Source organism: Rhinichthys klamathensis, unplaced genomic scaffold, assembly GCF_029890125.1.
Source record: "Rhinichthys klamathensis goyatoka isolate OS25496 unplaced genomic scaffold, OSU_Roscu_1.1 h1tg000032l_1, whole genome shotgun sequence".
In the NCBI taxonomy this organism is placed as follows: domain Eukaryota; kingdom Metazoa; phylum Chordata; class Actinopteri; order Cypriniformes; family Leuciscidae; genus Rhinichthys; species Rhinichthys klamathensis.
Genome location: NW_026606581.1, coordinates 3,376,703 through 3,391,260, shown reverse-complemented (window position 1 = coordinate 3,391,260; position 14,558 = coordinate 3,376,703). Strand labels below are relative to the sequence as shown.

The following is a 14,558-nucleotide window of genomic DNA, read 5'->3' as shown; positions in this document are numbered from 1 at the left end:
GGTTTCAAAGTTAATCTAATGATGCAAGCTACAGTATGAGACATTTCTTTCAAACTGAGAATTTAATGAACGCTTCTGCTCCAACAGATCCAGTTCATTTTGTAGTTCTCAAACACGCACCATTGTGCACATTAACCCTTTGAAGGACTGTTACTACTTCAGACATCAATATTCAGATTGGTCAGCCAATATTAAATTTTTTTTTTGCATTTGGTTCTCCCAATAGTATGAAGTACACAGGAATCAGGTGTTACATTATGGTCCAAAAATCCTTGCCCAGGGTGGAACACGGAAATACATCAAGCATTTCATTTTGAGTATTGGGAGGCAGACGCTCGTCTGTCTTGATCGTGCAGGATGCCAATCTGACCATCCAGCCAAAAATTCTGCCGTCCAGCAGACAAAGCAAATTAAATGAGTTTAAAATATGCATAAGCCATTGTGGCAAGCAGCGCGGGGCCAAGAGCCGTGAGAACAGCACAAGGCCAGTGGCGTGATTGATAATGAGTGTTTATCTCTCACGGAGGAAGACTTTCACTCTTAAAAAAAACAACAACAAAAAAACCTTTTCTATTTGAATATGCAGACAACTACGAGTACAATTTCCCTGAGTCACTCACAGGATCGCTGTACGTTTGAACATCTCAACCAGCACAATAAAGCAACACCAACTCAACCAATGGCGTGAGTTTGTAAAGGGACTAATCGTTTGACCAACCAATGGCAGAAGGAAAGAGTGTTTAGGGAAACTTAGAAAAGTAATTTTTTTTGCAATTTCGTTCAGAAATTTAGAAGGGGTAGGTTTAAAGGGATAGTTCACCTCAATATCCTAACCTGTATGAATTTCTTTCTTCTGCTGAACACAAAAGAAGATATTTTGAAGAATGTTGGTTAACCACTAACCAAACAATTGATGGACCCCATTGACTTCCATAGTAAAAGTCCCCAAAAAAATGGAAGTCAATGGGGTCCATCAATTGTTAGTTTACCAACATTTTTCAAAATATCTTCTCTTGTGTTCAGCAGAAGAAAGAATCTCATACAGGTTTGGAACCATTTGAGGGTGAGTAAATGACAGAATTTTCATTTTAGGGTGAATTATCAAGGCAAGACACTACAGGTGAATAGATTAAACAAGAATAGATATCACCATAGTTTCCCCAGTTGATGAATCACAGTACATTAAGACAATAGTTTTATATTACAAATGTTATGTTTAAAAATGAAAATGATGCATTATCACAGTAAATATGCACCAATTTGCATTAATTTCCAGAATAGAAACCTAAACATTGGATAAACTTCAGAATTCTCGTTTCATGTTGACATTTTTTTTTTTTTTACAGAAGGGATTTTGGATATCTCTTATCTTTTATCTTAGATTAAAATGTTATATAAATCAATCGAATGAAATACTGACAAACTCCTCTGTAAAAACCTTCAAAATATAGATGGGAATAAAACTTTGAAGTTTGTTGCGTGCAAGTTTGGAGACTGTGCATGAGCAAAAAACTCATTCTGAGAAAACTGCCTTTGAACATATGTATTATAATTGAAATCTACAGATGCAAAAAGATCAAATGTAATCAAATTAACACTTAAATGTGTATTTTGGGTGTTTTCTTCCAGAACAAAGTTACAGAAGAAAAATGAAAGCCCAAAATCTTAAAATTTACTAGTGCCTGAAAAAACAATGAGATTTTTTACAACAAAAGAACAAAACCAAACCTCAAATGTAGATTCAGCAACAGGTCCTTTTATTGTTATTCTATTTACACACATTATTTTATTGAATTTCAAGAACAAATAATCCATTTCCAAAGCAAATTACTTATTTTAATATTAATTTAAAGCAGCAATTTTCTTTTGTAATGTCCTATAGGAAGAGGTTGAGATTGTAGTAACATGAAATGGTCTGTAGGAAGCGTGACCTTAAAAAAATAAACTTAAGCTGTTTGCTGTCTGTGTAGTCTGAGAATGAGCTGTTTGATTTGCCCCCTCTTCCTCTTCACTGTCCTCCGTGAAAACCAGCTATTCAGGTCCATGTTGGTGTGTAAAGTTTGTGGTGGGTCCTAAAAAAATGAGTAAGAAGAGTATTTTTAAATAGAGAAGAAGAAAAATAACATTTTCATGCAAACATCTAGTAAGAAACAGATGCTCATCAGTGAAAATACCTTGAGGAAGCTCTCTACATACTGTAGGACGTAGATGCCACAGTCTGTAAAGTTATCCTGCTGTGGGACGAGGGGACTCCATCCTTTCATCACTTCCTTTCCAAAACTCTGCTGAGAGCCCATTTTGACCTTCCATTCCTCTTGCAAGTATCTTGGATATATAGAAAATAAGTGGCTAGAATGGCAATATTGTCTTGTGTTCAATTATCATAAAAAAAAATGTGTGTGTGTGATGTATTAAACATTTTATTGTGCATTCTGCCTAACATAGATGAGGTTTGGTCGGTTTAGGGCCATATTTCCATTTTTGTGTCAGCCATGAGTCCTTGGAAATGATTTAAACAAATGATTCTTTCTAGTAGGCCTATTCAAAATCCCTCCAATGAGATTTGAATGTGGTTCAGTGCAGGATTCGGCTTTCTAAGCTGCCAAACTCCCTCTTGAGGAAGACAGCTTTTTGTCTCACAGGAAACGGTAGTTAATTAGTGACATTTGCTGCTTAATGCAGGATACAGAAGCACAAGAGAAAATGTGAGCTCGCTATTAGCGGACAGGTGCAAAAATAATCAACCACTTGAAACAGAAGATGATAATTACTCTTGGAGTATCTGCACCACTGATGATCTTCCACTGCAGGTGAGGGAGTCCATGATGAGAATGCATGGCCTACAAACACAGACAGACAGTCAGTCAGTCACAGTGTACAATGAAGCATTTCATCGACTAAAAGAAGTGTTACTGCCATCTAGTGATGGGTAAAGAGAACATTCTTTAAGGGCATCTGAGGGAGAGGAAATGTCCTTGACTTACTGTTTAGAGACACTGTTAAGGACAGATCTGTTCTTGACAGCCTGCAAATCAGAAATAGAAAAGGTTATCAGTCTTTACTGATTTGTTAGAGCAATAAAGAGATTAATTCACATTACCTGAACATCATCCTCAGCCTCAACATCTGAAAGGAAGCAGAAACTCTGCTCAAAGTCGTCTATGGGGGACAAATAGCCATAACTATAATTACAGAAAATTATTTTCACTCATTCCTCAGAAGGTAATGAAAGCACAATTCAAAAGTTGGGGCCGGTTTAATTTCAAGAAATTAATGCTTTACTTCAGCAAGGATGCATTAAATTGATCAAGTGAAGTGAAGACATTTACCATGTTAGAAAATATTTCTATTTTAAATAAATGCTGTTCTTTTGAACTTTCTATTCAACAAAGAATCCTGAACGAAATTGTATCAATGTTTCCACAAAAATATTAAGCAGCACAACTTATTCCAACATTGATAATAATAAGAAATGGTTTTCTTGAGCAGCAAGTCGGCATATTAGAATGATTTGTGAAGTGACACTGAAGTCTGGAGTAATGATGCTAAATTATTAAAATAGAAAAGTCATTTTAAATTGTAATATTATTGTTTTTGCTGTATTTTTGATAAAAAATAAAATGCAGCCATTGCGAGCATAACAGAATTAAAAAACATTGAAAAAAATATGACCAAACCCAAATCTTTGGAATGGTAGTCTTTGGTACGTGAGCCCAGGCAACAGTAAAAAAAGCTTTATTAAATAATTTATGCATTTCAGTATTTAAACCCTCCAGAACGCTGGTCCAGTTTAGGCTTGCCGCGATAGACGGTGTTGACGGTGTTACCGGTTTTAAGCCCCATCACCGGTGACATCACTTTCCCACCGTGACACCGCGATGTCTTGACTTTTTTAAAGTATTAGTTTTTGCTAAAATATTTATTTGAATTAATTAAAAATAATAATTATCAATTATTTAGTTTAGAAGAGAGCATACATAATAATTAAAAACTGAACTGCGCAGTGCGTGCCAAGAGCCAGTCACGTCACAGATCAGCAAGCATCAGGAGTCAAATTCCATTTAGCACGTGTGGAGATTTTATATTCGTCTCTTATTTATTTGGTTTTATCTTATTTAAACTGTGTAATTTATTTAGGCCTAGTTTATTTTCTTATTCGTTAATAAACGTTTTATGGTTCTTATTTGTTTGGGCCCAGTTTGCCGATTTTCACTTTTTTCAGCCTATGCATGGGGTTATTTTTATTCGTTCGTTATGCTAATAAAAGTTCTGTCTATAAATAAAAGTTTTATTATCAGCGAGTTTTGAATTGTCAGCGCTGAATTGCCAATGGACGCTTATTTGGAAAGTGAAAGTATAACGCGCACGCATTTAAAAGCCATTTAACCCCCCCGCCCCGCCCCCCATGGTGACACCGGGATTACCGGTGTTGTCACACGTCGAATAACCGGTGGGAAATTTTCCTCACCGCCGCAACCCTAGTCCAGTTACCTTTTTTTATTACTCTTTGGTAATAATTATGCCTCTCATGCTCTCAATACATTTAAACTTGTATTAAGTACTTGTAGCTATACTTTCAAAACAGCATTTAGCGTTTATTTTGGCCTTTAGCAAAATAAGAGATAACAGATTTTGTCCTTAACCTACACTACCATTTTGAACTGAACTGGCACCACAACGGTTTTCTAAATTACCTATGGATTGACTCCAACTGGAGAGCTGTTTTGAGGATTCTGGAGAGTAGAAGAGGGACATGGGATTTGGGGGAGATTGATCGAAAAGATACTCCACAGAATGCCTTCGCCCATTGAGGCGAAAATCCAAATCACTGGTCTGTGAAATCTTGCCAGGAAAACAGATGACAGCCAGGTACCAGTGAGCCCTTAGGAGACATTGCAAAGGAAGATATGCTCTATATTTTACCTAACTTACACAACCTAAACATCTACAAGGACATTTTAAAAAGATCACCAGGGATGCAGGATGTGCAGTTTTGTGAAGAGACTTACATTTGATTAATCGGGATAAATATAAAGTCCTTCTCAAAAAGGTTGACATTCCTGGTCCACGTTTTCACTCGATTGTGCCGGCGCTCCTGAATGCTGTGGTACGGTGCAGTGTTTACACCAATTATGATTAAGTATTTTTACAAGACCGTATTATACATACGATACATCTGTAGCTCCCGGAAGCCTTTTGGGATCCTCCTGAGTGAGATGATTGAAGAAGAACGAACTGAACACATGGCACTTGGTGGCATCCTCCTTTTCCTGCTGCTCACAGACCAAATACCTGGCCAAAAACAAGATGTCATTACAGTGCCAATGGACTAAAGTAGATTTTACTTTGTACTTTTACCACTTCAACCTTAGATAGAAGTCCAAGATCACATCATTTAGGAATTCGCCTTCCTCAAGACAGTTGAGGTCCTCTTCTGTTATAGTTAGACCTCCTTTAGCTGGAGGAGGTGGGTACACAACCAGTCTGCAAAAAGATGAAAAGAGTTCTTCTAGATAAGAACATCACAATAAATCATCATCTCAGCTTTGGCCAGTCAACTGACTTTTTGATTTCCTTTTTGGCCGATGAAGGGAGCTCTATCAAATCGTCCTCATCACTGTCTGAGACACTGAGGGTTGCAATTTCACATCGAGGGGCATCAGGAGAGGGCGAAAATGGCACCAAGGCCTGCTGAACGTTGAAAGAAAGAGCTAAACAACTGAAAAAGATGTTAAAGGCAGATTTATATTGCTCTATTTTGTCATTGGTGCTAAAAGATTTATATTTGATTGAATTGTGTTAATTTGACAGGAACAGGAAAGGGCTAAGTAAAAAGAAAGTAGAGGTAAAGGGAAATGGAAAGAAAGGGAAATTTAATTGAAAGAGGGATTTAAAAAGGACATTGAAAGAAGGAAAGGAGCAAAAGTACAGAGAAAAGTAAAAAAAAAAATAAGAAAGAAAGAGAAGAAATGAAAAGGAAAGGGAAATGGAAGTAAAAGGACAGAAATGGGAAGGGAAAGGAAAATGAACTGAAAAGAGGAAAGGAAAATTAAAGGAGACATCATGAAAATCCGACTTTTTCCATGTTTTAGTGCTATAATCAGGTCCCCAGAGCATCTACCAACCCAGAAAACGTGAAAAGTGACAAACCAGTAACTTTGTTTTGGTAAGCCTTTCTCTGCAAGCATGTCAAAAAATAAGCCAATCAGATTTCGCTCCCCTTCTGACGTAGGAAGGGGATCTTTTTATAAAATTACCACCCCTTAATCTGCACGTTTCCACCAACGGCGCCGCCGTTTGGTTTTCACAAGCAACAACAGTGAGTGTAACCAGTTCTAATGCAATGGAAAAAGTTCGAGCAAAGCATGCAAACTGTTCTGTCATTGGCTGCACAGAGGGATCTGTGTCAACTTGTATAAAAGTTAAACATGACGGTATGCAAGTCGATGAGATGAATCAATGTAACTCCACAACAACTAAATAAATGTATCCACTAGGCTTGCTACGATAGTTTGGTGTTGACGGTGATACCGTTCAGAAGCGACCCCGGTTTCCCCAAAAGCGAAAACGCTCGCTCTGCTCCGAACCTTATGAATGCCCGTGCGGATGTGCGCATTTTAGTTTCGCTTTCAAATCTCACTCATCCAAGATTTGGATTAATGAACATAAGGACAATGTCCAAATGTAAATGAGCCAGATTTAGCCGTACAGACTAATTTTCGTCTGAAAATCCCTGGTAGGTTGTTATTAAAAAAACTGTAAAATCATTGCGTACAGACAACTAGACATGTGCCGGTATTCGGTAATGCGATAAATCGCGGTAATGAATATGCACAATATTGTTATCGCGGGGACTTCGAAATACCGTGAAAAATAATAGATCCGAATTTAGATTTTTAGAACGCGCATCAGCTTATTTTCCATCAACCGCTTATAAAACAATGCGTATATGCTGCGCAAAACACATGTGCACTTTGATGTAAAGAATCCCCACATCACATGTATAAGCACTGTGTGCATGCAGTGCGCACTCTAGTCTAATGTAAACAATCCTCACATGGAGAAGAAGCACGGCGGAAGGAGGAACGCTGCCGACTATTTATCCCCCGCATGGCTGCCAACTCTCACGCATTCAGCTTGAGACTCACGCAATTGACACTTTCACACGGTCTCGCGCCACACATCCATTTTCTCAGCCAGAGAAAAATCGCGGAGCAAAGAGGACACTGACACCGACAGACTAGACAGAGCAGGTTACTTTTGATATGAAAAAAATATCAGCTCTCAGGTTTTATAACGAAATTCAGACAATAAATACTGTTTTGGTGCTTGTAAATGTGACGTGACAGATCGCGCGCCTCAGTTCAAGTAAACCGATCATCTGTTACTTTTTATTAAAGATCCAGTACAACCCACCGAAAGGTACGTACTTTCGATCAATCAGTGTTTTTCAACCACGGATAGAGGTCAATAACACTGCAGGAGAACAATTATGTCACAGAACGTTACATTTACCTCAGGAAAGCCATTTAATGTTAGTTGACTATAAGAAAATAGCTATAGAGAGGAGTATTTTGCTAAATATGTGCACTATATTACATATTTTAATATATGTTTACTTGTCATTATATAATTGTTATTATAATGAAAATTACGGCATATTACATTTTTATATTTATATTATTATTATATTTATATTGTATGCATTATATTTCATTTCTCTCTGTATGTTTACAGCATTATGCGAGATATATTTTTTCTTGAGAAACATTTAAATGCAGGCTATCTACTGTAGCCTACCTAATATTTATCCAAATGAGTCAATATTGAATCAAGATTGAAATTAAATCCAAGAATTTAATTGAAATCATGAAAATTGTGTTAAGCAATAATACAAACAGTAGCCTCAGTAACCATGTAAACATTATAACATGTTGTCACTAAAAAATAAAATTAATGTTTTGACAATCCCAATTACACATTGTGATGCAAGTTTTTTTTAGATACCCCCAATCCGTCTGTTTCTCTTGTGCAATTAAAATATCGTGATAATACCGTATACCGTGATAAAAGCTCAATCAATTAATCGCAGCATGAAAATTTGATACCGGCACATGCCTACAGACAACATTAAAAACATAAACAGATTACATAGACACATTCAACATCAAGCAAGCACAAATAATGACACATATAATATATCAACCTGTGAATACATGAATGCACTACTGCAGATTATGACAACATTTGATTGTCCAGCAACCACTGTTTTATAGTTCCACTAAGTTAGTATCCAGTAACCATTCTGGAAACCATTCAGAAAAGAGAAAGTAATATAAAAATAAAAGGAAAGAAATTAAATGAAAAAAGGGAAAGACAATAAAAGGGGGGGGGTGGGGGGGGGGGGGAGTATAAGTAAAGGAAAGGCTAAATGGAAGTGGAATGGAAATGGAAGTAATGGCGAAAGGAAAGGAAAAGAAAGGAAAATGAAAATAAATTAAATTAAATGAGAAGTTTGAGAAACCTGAGTCATGACAGGAAGATCATCCTCTTCAAACTTAAGCAAGGCGATCTGAACAGAGCAAGACAAAATAGATGTTATTGGACAGGACAGCAGAAAGAAAGCAACAGCACTTTACAGAGTAAGATGACTGAAGAGCACTAGTCTTTTTTTAAGTCAAGATGCACAAAATCACTTAATTTTACATCTTAAAAAAAAACAGTGTATATATATATATATATATATATATTTTTTTTTTTTTCTAGTGAACCTGTAATCACCATAATAAATAGTTACATTGATTTTATCTATGAATGGCTAATGCCAGGACGTTAAAGCAACACCAAGGAACTTTTCCTCTGCGGTCGCCCTACAGTTTGGAAGCGGAATTGTCCTCATTAGAACTACAGAAACGCGACGCGATCTGGCAATCTTACATAGCGTGGATATATCAGATAAAGAACCGCAAAGCGGTAGCATAAGTGCATTTCACCATGTCACGACTTGATTAACCACTGAAACGATTTTGAAAATTCTGAAAATTCTTACTTAGAGTTGCTTTAAACCGTAAGACTTTCTTCAAAAAAAAAAAAGTGGGAAGGAAAAGGAATAGGAAAAGAAAAAGAAAAACAGGAAAAGGGAAACAAAAAAGAAATGAACATTTTGAGAAACCTGACTCATGACAGGAAGTTCATCCTCTTCAGGCTGAAGTATAGCGATCTGAACACAGCAAAATAAAATAAATGCTATTGTACAAGACAGTAGAAAGAAGGCAAAAGCACTATACACAGTAAGATGACTGAAGAGCACTAGTCATTTTTAAGTCCAGATAGGTCTTATAGATGCCAAAGGCTTTTACACCTAAAGAAATAATAAACTTACTAGACTTTTAATCACCGTAATAGTTATAATAGCTGTTTATTTGATCTGTGTATGGTTAATGCGAGGACATTCAAAACCATATGACAAAAAAAGGGAAAAAATGTAAATAAATATAGGATTGGAATGTCATGAGGGTGAGTAAATGACGACAAACATATTTGAACTGCATGTCTTCACCCACCTTCTGTTTTTGGGCACAGTTGTGTGACTTCAGTCGGTTACTGGCTTCTTCAAGTGACAACTTAACTGGAAAACAGCTGATGTTATAACACTTGCCCATCTCTGTGAATATTTCCTCAAGTGTGATTTGCTCTGGGAGTGTGAGCTCATTCTCAAACATAAGGACAACATATTTCTTCTTTTCATCTGAGGAGAGAATAGAAACCCTTTTATATAATTTAAATCTCAAAGCAGGAATATCAGTCACATTTCATCATGGATAGAATGCTGTATGTTCATATTTGCGACTCACTCCTGCTCTGGCAGTCACACCACACACTTGAATCATCTTCAAACATGTCAAGCTGGACCTGCAGGTGAAGGCATATCTCAGGTGTTGTGTGTAGAAACAGGGCCGGCAGCTTCTTCACGGTGCACCATTCACAAGCGATCACATTTGATGCTTCTATTCGTCCTGTTTATGAAAGAGAAGAGGAAATATAATATTATTAACACCATGAATCATTGCATACTTTGAATGATTCCAGTTACTCAAATGTATTAATCACTTTAGTATATGTTGAAAAGTTAAAACCTATTCCAAATGTTCATTTTTGAGGAATCTAAACAAGCGTCTAAACAAAGCCTGCTGTTTGGGAATGTGCACATGCTTTACCTTCATTTGCAATCTCAATGTAATCCACTGTAAACTGTAAATGAAACACACACAGTGTATGTGATTATATCAGATGTTGAAGTCTGATCTATGAATTATGAATTCAGTAAACCTCTAATCAATATTACGGTGCATTGGGCGGTCAGAGCATCAGATCTTCCGATTGTCTTGGTCAGCGTTCCAACTTTAAAACATCTCATGTTGAGCGTAAGACTGTTCATTGTCTGTGCAACATGTTTCTTTGTAACTCTGACACGGCGGACGATGTTTCCAAACTGTTAGAGAAAAAAATGGGTGCAATCAGTTTTAAACTGAAACCAATGTTAAATATTAAATCAAAATATTATGAGCACATATTTTTATTTGTCATTCCTTTTATACCTCATCTCTCATTCGATATTTTCGTTGGAGTTGTGTTTCTGGACACGAGTCATCAATAAATTCCTTAAAAGTGCTTTTCTTGTGATCCACAAAAGCATCTGTTGGCAGATGAGACCAAAAAAAAGTTAAACCTTGTTAAGCCTGACATTTGAAATAGAAGACTTTTTTTTTTTGGACAATTTAACAAAGAAATGTTTGCATATGCGTTTTTCGTTGAGTATCATTTGAAGAAACAGCTTTTTATGGTTCATACAGTATAGTATAATATAGGATTATATGGAGCTTATACTCGAGGAGCAAAAAACATTTTTAAATATGCAATTTGGCGCAGTTGAGGATATTTACGGCTAAGAAGCAAGGTGAAATTCTGATAGCTTGTAATGTAAATAAATGACATCTTTATAAAATATAGCAGACTATTTACATAAAAGCATTTAATTATCACGTCACTCTATACTACTAATAATGTGTCTTAGTAAGATGATAATTAAATGCTTAGTTTTATGATCAAAGCTCTGTAGTTTTTATTGTGGGGGCAAAAAAGTTTCTCAAAGGTGAGGTGATGCATCATATTTGATACACACTTTTTTTTTTTTTTTTACTTGAAAATTTATTTCTAATGAAGTAAACCTAAAGTTGCTTCAGTCTAGCAAGTGTTCATTTTGAAATATTACAACTAATATAAAAGTTATACTTTATAATCAGTAAAGATTTCACAGCAAAGTCATGTATACCATGACTGGAAGGGGAGACGTTTTTAGAATTATACTACAGGGCCTTTTACTTGATTAAGTATAAACTATCAATCAAACGACAGAGTGCAAGTAGTACGCTGGGAACAACAAGTTTTTCACCAAAGTTATCATCATGATGATCATTTAGAGGCCTTAGAAATTTGCATATCAAATTAGATACAGGAGGCTATAAGGTTAACTCTACAATCAAACGGCACAGGGCTGGGCTGTTTTTATTGATTCTGTGATGGTGCTTACATTTTTTAATAAGCTAACGTTACCTGTGTCAACAGATGAAAAAATATCTTCATATTCTGTATCCATCAAGCTGTCTGCCACTGTATCTATGGTCTCCTCGTCTGCATTACTGGACAACGCATCTGTACAGATCCGTTATGATGCAGTTTGAATTACAGTACAACAGCGCTATGGAGGAAGTATTATAACCAATGACAGGCTTTAGAATGTAAAAACCGTTCTTACCTACAGAATGACTGTTGGTAAGAGGTTTCCTATTGGGACAGAGTCAATAGTCAACTTCGTTTTATTTAGCAAATAAATACAGTTAATTTCCCTGACCATGTTTGTGATGTCAAACCTTGTGTCGCTCCTCCAACTGTACTGCAGCGCGAAGTTGAAGCGTTTGAGTGGTTGTTCAAAACATCGTGTGTAAGGTTGAGCTTTGCTTTTAGTGTTGACCGTTGAGTGAGGCTGGTCACTAAAATAGTAACGTTACACATATATAGATTTATTTGATAATTTATACAAACAAATTCATGTTTGTCGATTTAAGTCGTTCTTAAAATACTCACGTCAGTATTGTTCGCTTTGCCAGCAGATTGAGGCCAATGGCGTTTCCCTTCAGCGGTTTGATTTTGTTTTTACGATCTTGGCAAAGTGGACGTACCTTGTCCAAGCACGGAAACATGGAGATAGCATAATTTACAGTAGTTAGAGTGAATGTGAAGCTTACCTTAATAAAATAAAGTACGTTAACAAGAAAAAGATAAAACATTTCGTGTTTGGCTTCCCTGTTAAGTTAACGTATGATTCGCCAGAGAACGCTAACTGACGTAGTAACGTTAATTAACGAGTTTTTATTAGTTTTAGCAGCTACCACTCACCATTTTAGAGTATTTGTTCTTTAGGTTGGCCCTCCGACCAACAAATAAAAATAAAGAACTCTCAAACTTTACCTAACGTAAACTCATCAGTTACTCTGATGGTTGACAGGTGTTTGTTAGCGGTACTAGGGATTTTGATTCAACCCAGTGAATCGAAGCTTTTGAATCTGTTCAGTGGCTTTTACATCGCTACGGTGGCGATGTGTTGACTGAGTCATTGAATCATTTACTTGATTCTATAAAAAGCACCGAATCTTTTACGACCGCAGCACCCTTTATTTCCTTCAGGGCTACACGGGGAACTACATAAATACTGTTTAACCATCAAATGTTTTCCCGCAACTGACTGCAAAGTAGATCTATGAATTTCCTTCATTTTGTCAACGGACTTTTATCGAACTAAAAGACAACAAAATAGTACAAATAAATACATTTCGCTAGTTCACTCAGCGGATTCTAATGCTCTGCCGAACCGAGTCTCGTTCAGATTCAAACATCGACTGACTCGTTCATTTAAGTCAAACCAATGAAATGCTCATTCAGAGATCACGCTGGATTTAAATAAATAAATAATAAAAAATAAATCGAGGGGGTATATTAGGAAAAACAACAAAACAAATAAATCAGTAAAATCAAAAGATAAATAAACACAAGAAACTTGAAATTAAATAAAAAAAACACATAAAAAATAAAAACCGAAGCTTTTTTAATATAAACAAGAAAAAAAACTATCAAAAGAAATAAACAATAAAGATAAATTGAATAAAAACATTAAAATGTTTACAAATATTAACATTTTACAGCTTTCCTATTTTTTTTAAAGTCGTCATGAAATCAAAATTGACCGTATTTTACTGTCCAGATCATATTTCACTCCAAAACAACAACAACAACTATATTTTGCATAAAGATTGTTTGCATTGACATTATTCAAAAGAAATTAAGCACATTTTTGTATGCCATAACATTTTACTTACCCTTTTATATTCAGTTTTATGAAATGCATGGACAAAACTGTTCTCATGAAAGTTTATTTACTCAAAACAATTTATGCAAACACAATTATGGCTATACTGAGACAATACAAGATGAGTCCGGTTCTCTACACAGAGAGAAGCAGATTCAAACCAATGACTGTGGAATCTAGCATATCTGTTTAATTTAATCAGGGCCTTTTACAAATCTGCTATGTTTTACAGTTAAGAATGCACAGCCCTATGCTATTCAATAGCTGAGCAAAATAAATACAAAACACATAAATGCAGCAACACTAGCAGCAAACGTCAGTTCAATTCGACATGACATCATCCGATCAGTAGTATCACTTGTGTGATTGCCACTAAAATAAAATCTACACACAATAAGTACTGTCCCTCATGCTCAATGGTGTCATGAACACTAGTTGAATATGACGGTAATACCACTTTCCATACTCTTGGAATATGATTTTTAAACAATCACTCAGTTGTCAATGTATAACATTCACATGCTCCCTGGGTATAAGCAAAACAACCTGTGCCATGAATTATGTTGTCTCACACATTTTAAAGCCTTGTTGACACATTTTAATGTCTTTTTTCCCTTTTATTTACCCTGTCACTGGCCCAACCCATATTTAAAAGCATAAAGTCCTCTCTACAGCTCAGCATTTATTCACGTCACTGACAAACTTGACATCAATATCTTGGCAGATATACTGTAAAAGATGCATGAGTTTGATATTACTGGGATTCTTCCTGCTTTTTGATTTAGTCATTGAAGGAATAGTTCACTTAAAAATGAAATTCTGTAATTTTACTCACTTTCATGTCGTTCCAACCCTTTATGATAATTTGGTTGTATAAATGGTGAGTAAAGAGTTCAAGCTTCGAAAAGGATGCAAATGCACCATAAAAAAAAATTAAGTTGTACATATGAATTGTGCGCTCCATTCCTTCTGAAGCATCCTTATTCAGAGAAAATATTGTCCTTTCTGGAGAATGTAATTTTGACTCTTGAATTAATCATTCTTTTTAATGAATCAGTTAGATCTGTTTGAAAAAAGTCTGAATGAATCTGACTGATCATTGACTCAATTATCCAGTCTCAGGTGTATTTGACGC

The 14,558-nt window shown here is 35.9% G+C and overlaps 2 protein-coding genes across 2 annotated transcripts; both read right to left on the bottom strand.

Moving 5' to 3' along the window:
* Positions 1-1,940: 1,940 nt before the first annotated feature.
* On the bottom strand, positions 1,941-9,742 carry senp6b (SUMO specific peptidase 6b). The gene is made up of 13 exons (XM_056245610.1): positions 9,564-9,742; positions 9,173-9,220; positions 8,525-8,572; positions 5,564-5,691; positions 5,368-5,484; positions 5,170-5,292; positions 5,010-5,102; positions 4,695-4,882; positions 3,101-3,159; positions 2,985-3,025; positions 2,772-2,840; positions 2,175-2,325; positions 1,941-2,072 (listed from the first exon to the last, which is right to left on the bottom strand). The coding sequence occupies exons 1-13, from the start codon at positions 9,720-9,722 to the stop codon at positions 1,947-1,949; spliced, it is 1,350 nt and encodes a 449-aa protein (XP_056101585.1). The 5' UTR covers positions 9,723-9,742; the 3' UTR covers positions 1,941-1,946.
* Positions 9,743-9,837: 95 nt separating this feature from the next.
* Positions 9,838-12,644, bottom strand: LOC130080312 (uncharacterized). Its single transcript, XM_056245669.1, has 9 exons — positions 12,457-12,644; positions 12,145-12,239; positions 11,931-12,050; positions 11,816-11,844; positions 11,614-11,712; positions 10,599-10,696; positions 10,346-10,492; positions 10,218-10,251; positions 9,838-10,016 (listed from the first exon to the last, which is right to left on the bottom strand). Exons 1-9 carry the CDS (start codon positions 12,457-12,459, stop codon positions 9,838-9,840), a joined length of 804 nt encoding a protein of 267 aa, XP_056101644.1. The 5' UTR covers positions 12,460-12,644.
* Between the last annotated feature and the right edge of the window lie 1,914 nt (positions 12,645-14,558).

Coding starts and splice junctions, on each gene's coding strand:
- senp6b (XM_056245610.1), bottom strand. CDS start 9,722: ATGTTTGAGAATGAGCTCACACTCCCAGAGCAAATCACACTTGAGGAA. Junction 8,573..9,172: donor AACTTCCTGTCATGAGTCAG/GTTTCTCAAAAT, acceptor TGCTCTGTTCAG/ATCGCCTTGCTTAAGTTTGA. Junction 2,326..2,771: donor GTGGTGCAGATACTCCAAGA/GTAATTATCATC, acceptor TATATATCCAAG/ATACTTGCAAGAGGAATGGA.
- LOC130080312 (XM_056245669.1), bottom strand. Junction 10,697..11,613: donor TTTTTCATCTGTTGACACAG/GTAACGTTAGCT, acceptor ATCTGCCAACAG/ATGCTTTTGTGGATCACAAG. Junction 10,252..10,345: donor CTCTGACCGCCCAATGCACC/GTAATATTGATT, acceptor TTTCATTTACAG/TTTACAGTGGATTACATTGA.